The 7299-nt window shown below is 32.1% G+C and overlaps 1 protein-coding gene across 1 annotated transcript; it reads right to left on the bottom strand.

The window, feature by feature from the left end:
- Window positions 204-4203, bottom strand: LOC18771218 (caffeic acid 3-O-methyltransferase). Its single transcript, XM_007202022.2, has 4 exons — window positions 3698-4203; window positions 2739-3075; window positions 1743-1807; window positions 204-602 (listed from the first exon to the last, which is right to left on the bottom strand). Exons 1-4 carry the CDS (start codon window positions 4100-4102, stop codon window positions 303-305), a joined length of 1107 nt encoding a protein of 368 aa, XP_007202084.1. The 5' UTR covers window positions 4103-4203; the 3' UTR covers window positions 204-302.

Below are 7299 nucleotides of genomic sequence, written 5' to 3'. Positions count from 1 at the left end.
GACTCATTATGTCCTCCTAACTAGGTGTATCTTTTTATGTTTATTAATGAAATTCACTCGTATCGTCGAGTTTTATATGTAAGTTTTGCCCAACCGGCTTTTTAATCCTAGAACCACCACTGCTCACGTGTAACTCTAACATTCTTTTTAATCACGTACATTACATATTATGTATTGTGTAATGGTTGGCAGTAGAGTATTTTACCTTGAAAGAGTTAATTTATATATATTACTCTTCATTTGCTCTAATCAAATAGAAACATACAGTTGAAAAATTCCAAATTAAAGCCAAACTACACTTATCACTTTTGGAATTCTAAGACGGTGTAAAAATAATCGATGTAGATTGGTTTGAAATGAGAGAAGCCAGCAGAGAGACCAAGCTGCCGTAACTCATCCTCAGTCCGATTCTTGCCCTTGGCCCTATAGATTGTCATCACGAATATGTCGTTTTCTAGGAGGGCACGCGTCCTAGGACTGTCGTCTGATTTCGTTGGCAACACCGGCTCACAAGCTATCAGCTTCCCTCCTACTGGAAGCGCTTTGTAACAATTCTCCATGATCAGCTTGCATTCGCTATCCGTCCATGTTGATAAAACCCACTGCCAAGTGATACAATTAATGTATTAATAATAATAATCATGATAATTAACCTTCTAATCACTACATAAATTTGACAAAAAGTCAAAGAACTACAAATTGTACAAGATAATGGGCAAATTCATTACACAAAACTAAAATCCAACTCACTAGAAACCGACTAAAACTCTGATCATACTTTAACACCCGGCTCATTGCCTTACAAAATTTGTAGTTCTTTACTTTGTAACGACCCTCCTTTTGTGTTTTACTTCTTGTATTTAGCTCTTTGAGGTGAAATGAAATTTGATGGTTTAAAACCAAAGGTTTCCTTTTTGTTCTTATTCTTAATTTAGTTAACCATTTGTTGAATAAATGATGTGTTATGAACTCAAAATCAAATAAAGGAAACATTAACTCATTTTGGAAAGCTTAGAGCTAGAAGCCTATATATATATATATATATATATATATAGTACCCTTCTATTGAGGGACACTTTTTAGGGTTTCCTACAAAATTTTTCAAATCATCTATTTTTTAAGTCTACATTCATAGATCATCCTTGCAAAAAATTAGCCAAATCGGAAACCGTTTCGATATCCAATTGTGTCCTACAAAATCAATGAACACCGTACTTCAAGAAAGTACTAAAATTTCAATAATTCAATTGAATGGTCAAATGATATCGGATTCAAGTGATTTTTTGTAGAAATGATCTTTGAATGATCATCTACAAAATAGATGGTTTGAATTAGTGAAATATAATATGGAGTAGGCCCTACAAAGGTGTCCCTCAAATAAGAGCTCCATATATATAATCTTGTTCATCATGATTGATGCATTTAAAATAGTTAAATGAGTCATAAAATATATTGAGAAAGATGCTTTCTTGTTTTTTTCTATGTAAGAAGGATATGCTTTCAAGCATAGCAATTTGGTTTGATTGGGTAAATGGAAGAAGGATATGCTGAAGTTTAGAAAGTCCATGGATGATCTTACTTATATATATATATATATATATATATATATAATATGCGTCAGTAATTCTTACCCTGTTTTATCATTATTTAAAATTTAGAAGAATATGATCAAATGAGTTTTCTCCATTTGTATGTTTTAAATAAAAAACAGTTTTTTCCCAACCTAATGGGTTTGCACTTACCTTCATGAAAATAGCATCTCCACTGGGAATTGACTTGAACATGTCACCACCAACATGACTCACTCCTGCAAAAATCATTAACATATACATGAGCTCGTTTAGGTTAACATAGGACTGAATTTTTTTTTTTTTTAATACGAGTAAAGGCGAAAGTAATTATTGAAGAAACGAAGGGTAAATGCAGATCGATCGAGAGAATTAGGTGAAAAAATCTACACACAAGACTGATTTTTAATGCAATATATGATCATAATTTTTAAAATTTTGCCAAAATAAGATTTATTTAACAGATGATTAACTAATGCATTTAATCTATCTATATATATAAAGCAAAAGGCAGAGAATGGTGAAACATTCAAAATACCAGAAAATGCCCTTGGTTAATGCAAACATTAAGAATTAGAATTATTATATAAAGCAAAAGGCAGAGAATGGTGAAACATTCAAAATACCAGAAAATGCCCTTGGTTAATGCAAACATTAAGAATTAGAATTATTAATTAAATGAGGATAATATGGTAAATTCACAATTTTTCATATTAAAAAAATTAAAATTAAAAGAAAATTCAGATAATGAATCCTATTTTTATGGAACACAACTATCTATTATCTTTTTTAATTCTAAAATAAATTTAAATTTTTTTAAAAAAAGTCTCTCGCAGGCGCAGAAGCGCATGCAGAGAGGCTAGTATATATAAAGCAAAAGGCAGAGAATGGTGAAACATTCCAAATACCAGAAAATGCCCTTGGTTAATGCAAACATTAAGAATTCAAATTATTAATTAAATGAGGATAATACGGTAAATTCACACTTTTCATATTTTAAAAAAGAAAAAGAAAAAGAAAAAGCAGATAATGGATCCTATTTTTATGGAACACAACTACCTATTATCTTTTTTAATTCTAAAATAAATTTAAATTTTTTAAAAAAAAAGCCTCTCGCAAGCGCGGAAGAGCGTGCGGAGAGACTAGTAATGATACAGTAATTAATCTCACCAGCTATAGTTGGTGCCTTGGCAACGACCTCAGGCAAATCAAAGTTAATCCCTTCCCGAACACTAGGATGCTTCTGTAGGATCATCCGCAGGCAATCCCCAGCACTCCCACCCACATCAACCAATCTCCCCACTCCTTCAAATCCATCGTAGCCGTCCAATATTGCCTTCATGAACGGCACCGATACACCCGACATTGCTCTCTGCATCAAGCCGTTCATCTCCGGCTTCTTCCCATAGTACTCGTACGCCGGCTCACCGTTCACCTTCACGAACGGCTCTATCGTGGGGTCCACCACAGCCTCATGCACCATAGGCCACGCCCCCATTAGCACATCCTTCAAAAATAAAATTCAACATTATTATGAAAATATTCATCAAATTTGGATAATATCATAGATTAATAATTTTTTATATTAATTTTTTTAAACATAAAAACAAAATTATATTTTCATAAAATTTGAATGAGATCTCAATTCCAGCGACGGTTTCATCAGATATCTTACAACTAGAAGCTCTCTTTTTTTCAATCCAGTTCCTCCACCACCGCGAACCCAATTAGATTCAGGAAGTGTTGAAAATTCTTCCATAGTTTGGCCAAAAAAAAAAGTGTTGGGAAGAAAATGTGACTAAAGTCTATGTAAATACATATGAATCTATAAAAAAGTTTATAGAAAAGTAAGAAAGTTTATAATAAAAGTCTATACAAGTTTTTTTTTTTAATCCGGATAAAATCTATAAAAGTTATATATTTCCAAAAAATCTGTCACTTAAAAAAAAAATTCAAAATCATATACAATCCTAATTCAATACACCACTATAACTTGTACTAAACAAAATCCAAAAAAAACACACAATTACACCAAGTTTTACTTTATTAATCTTAAACAAAACAAAACAGTAAAAAATCAATTGACACCCGAGTGAGATTGTGTCAACGAGCATATAAAATTACAAAACCTGGTGGTGTTGGAGGATGTAAGGGCCGTACGACAGACCGTTTTGGTCGGTGACGAGCGTTTTACCAATCTCGGTGAGGGAGAACTTTCTTTGATGGGAGCCGCCGTCGTCGTCGGCGCTGACCAGGTGCTCCGCAAACACACCGTAGCTGGTGAGCATGCGAAGGATGCGCTGGAGGTTCTCGGCGTCGCCGCCTCCGTCGGGGAGTACATGTGAGAGGATGGCGGAGGCGGAGAGGGGCGAGTTTGAGCCGCCTTGCCAGATGGCATCGGGGACGTTGAGGCGAACGACGGCGTTTAGGGACATGGGGACGCTGATCATGTTGGCCAGCTCCAGTATGCCCAGTCTGGCTTCGTTGCTGGGCTGCTCTGCGGTGGTGGTCACGTGACTGACGTGATTCTCCATGTTCAGCTCAAAGATATTAGCTTACTTACCTTTCAGCTTCTTCTCGTGCCTCCCTCCTCTTTCTGTTTCTCTACAAAACCTATATTGTCCATAAAATTTTGAAGATAAGGTAGGTGGAGAAATATGATAAGTGGGTAGAATGCTGTTATTTCTACCTCACTGTTTAAATTTAGAAAAATACAATTCTATCTTATCATCTATTATTATTCACTAACTTCTCCGCACGTGCTTCTGCGCCTGGAGAGATTTTTTTTTTTTATATAATTTAAAATTTAAAATTTATTTTAGAATTAAAAGAGATAATGTGTAGTTGTGTTTCATAAAAATAGGATCCATTATCTTTTTTTTTAATTTTAATTTTTTAAATATAAAAAAGTTTAAATTTATCATATTATTCTTATTTAATTAATAATTTCAATTCTTAATGTTTGCATTAACCAATGACATTTTTTATATTTTGAATGTTTCACCATTCTCTGTCTTTTGTTTTATATATACAAATAAAATACCCTTTAATTATTAATTCAAGCATTTATCTAAAACTCTCTCTCCTCATATTTTGGACAATACAGATAAAATACCCTTTAATTTGGACGATAATCGAAATATTCATTGAAAAGGAGGCAAAAGCTCCTAAGCACAGCAAGGAATCAAACTACAACCAGTAGCAAATCTGGAATACTGGAAGAACATAACATATAAAAAGAAATTAAGGGAAGAAAAACACGAGATTAAGATTAAGAAAATAACATATATAGCAAAAAATAAATATTAAGAATTGAAAATGTTAATTAAATAAGAATGATATAGTAAATTCATATTTTTTATATTAAATTTTTAAAAAAATAAGATAATAAATTTTATTTTTTATAAAACATAATTATCTATTATTTTTTTAAAATTTAAAATTTAATTTTAAAATATTAAAAAAAACAAAACTGGAGGAAGAGGAAGTACGTATTGCTGTGAGTTTAGGAGCGTTTCTGTGGCGGAGAAAAACTCAAGGCTCGATCCTCGAGGTGTCAGCTTGTCTCTGGCGTTCATGTGATGAACCTGATAGGCTGATTATGAAAAAGAGAAAGTATATAGAGATTTTATTTTATTTATCTTTGTATTCTTCTAATGGACTTATGGATCTACATGGTGTACGGTTCCTTTCATGTAAAATAATTTTAAATTTAAATGCAACTCATCAATTTATAGCAGATATTGACTTAATCAAGTAGTGTGCTCTCTAATCTACACCCGAATTTAGTAAGAATTACTTTCAAAAGAAAGATAATTTCTGTCTAGGAAAAATGATCAGCCAATGAAAAGTCAATAATTTTTTTTAGTTGGTGAATTTTTTTGGTTAAATGTTAAATGAAATTAGTAAATGGTCACTAATGAATATGAATTTTTATCTTTTGGTAAGATCAAGGAATCTAGATAAAGTACAGAAAGAAGAAATTACAAAGACCCATTAGTATAATGGTTTGAAGTAATTGCTTTTTCAGGTAATGTCCTGGGTTCGAGTTCTAGTGTATGAGTTTAATATATTATCGATCCTCTCAATAGAAAAGATCATCATCCAAAAAATTAAATTAAATGAATGAAGGAAGAAAATACTTTTTTGGCTGTAAGTAATAAAAGTAAAAAACAACGGCCAAAAGGAAGATGAATGTACGTGCTACTTATTACAGATATGTATTATGTATTCCATTGATATTTCCAATTTCTTGAAGCTCTGACAAGAAAAAAGTGTTGGAATTGGCTCAAATTTGATGGCATGAGATTTCTTTTGTTATGGGCACCTACCTTGACTTTGTTGGCTTCACAAGTGCTTCCGGTGGCTTTGTTTTTTATTGATAAACCTATGTGGATGTGATATTGTGTTTCCTTGGCTCCATTGGGCAACCCAAGGCAAGAAGAAAAAAAAGGGAGATTCACTATTACAATTAATAAAAAAATTAAAATTATGAAATAAGAAAAACTATATATGAAATGAATTTTAAAAATACACCTAAAGTTCATTTACAACATAACAAAGAGACTTCTAACTTCTTATCAATTACAAAACTGACATCGATTTCTTAAAATAAGTATAATCCCAAAACACTCAATAAGGTATCAAAGTAATTTAATAATCAAAAGTAAATTCAATAGGGCCAGCTAGGGGCAGAGCCACTCCTAGGCCAGGAGTGGCCTTGGCCCCCCAATTTGTATACCTCCCTTCTATACTATATTATATACACTTAATAATAATATATTAGACATGATTATATACACTTAATAATCGACACCTTGTAATTTAAATTAATTGCCTTTCTAAAATAAATTAGACATGATTAAGTTCAAAATATTTAACTCTAACGTGTAAGTTTTAAATCATATGTATTTGATATACTTTATTTTCTATTTCAACCCCTTCAATCTTACAATTCTAATTCTGTCATTTTTTGAGTTTTTTTTTTGTTTTGTTTTTGTTTATAGAAATTAAATGGTATAAGATTGATCTATCTCATTAGTGCTAAGAATGGGTATATAACTAAATATCTCAACAACAACAAAATAAATAAAAAATAAAAAAATAAAAAAGAAGTGTTTCATGTCAACAACAATGATGACTTCCAGCACATAGTTTGGCTTTTTTCTTTTCACGTGGAAGTTGTTAGTGAGTCTCTCTGATTTAAGAGCAACTCTACCCATTTGCCCTTAGCCATGGCAAGTGGGGAGCTAGGGCAGCCACTATTCACGTAAATAGTGGTTGCCCTTACAAATAGTATTTTGTGTTTCCATCCATTGCCATAGCAAAGGGCAATTACTATTCATTTTTTTGTTTTTTTCACAAATTTTTTTACCTCAATAATTAATTTGGATAATATTTTCGGGCTCTTACATGTCAATACTATTCATATCTCATAATCGGATAAAATTTTTAATTTCAAATTTCAGATAAATTTTAAAAAAAAATTGGCTGGTATTTATAGAAAAAAATTCATTACTTTTTGGGTAATTTTTTTTAAAAATTTTGAATTTTTTCAATATTTTATTGTAAAAAAATTGGCTGCCGTTGGATTGGAGGAAAAAATCCGATCGGAGAGCCCAGACGACGCCACATGGCAACAGAAAAAAAAAAAAACCAAATGAGTGGGCTGACGCCAGCCTGGCGTCAGCAATGAAATCAGCCCAGCCCTCAGGCTTGAACTAGGGCTGAA

This window comes from Prunus persica, chromosome G7, assembly GCF_000346465.2.
Source record: "Prunus persica cultivar Lovell chromosome G7, Prunus_persica_NCBIv2, whole genome shotgun sequence".
In the NCBI taxonomy this organism is placed as follows: domain Eukaryota; kingdom Viridiplantae; phylum Streptophyta; class Magnoliopsida; order Rosales; family Rosaceae; genus Prunus; species Prunus persica.
Note: the sequence above shows the minus strand (reverse complement) of the source record. Positions and strands in the feature narration are given on the sequence as shown.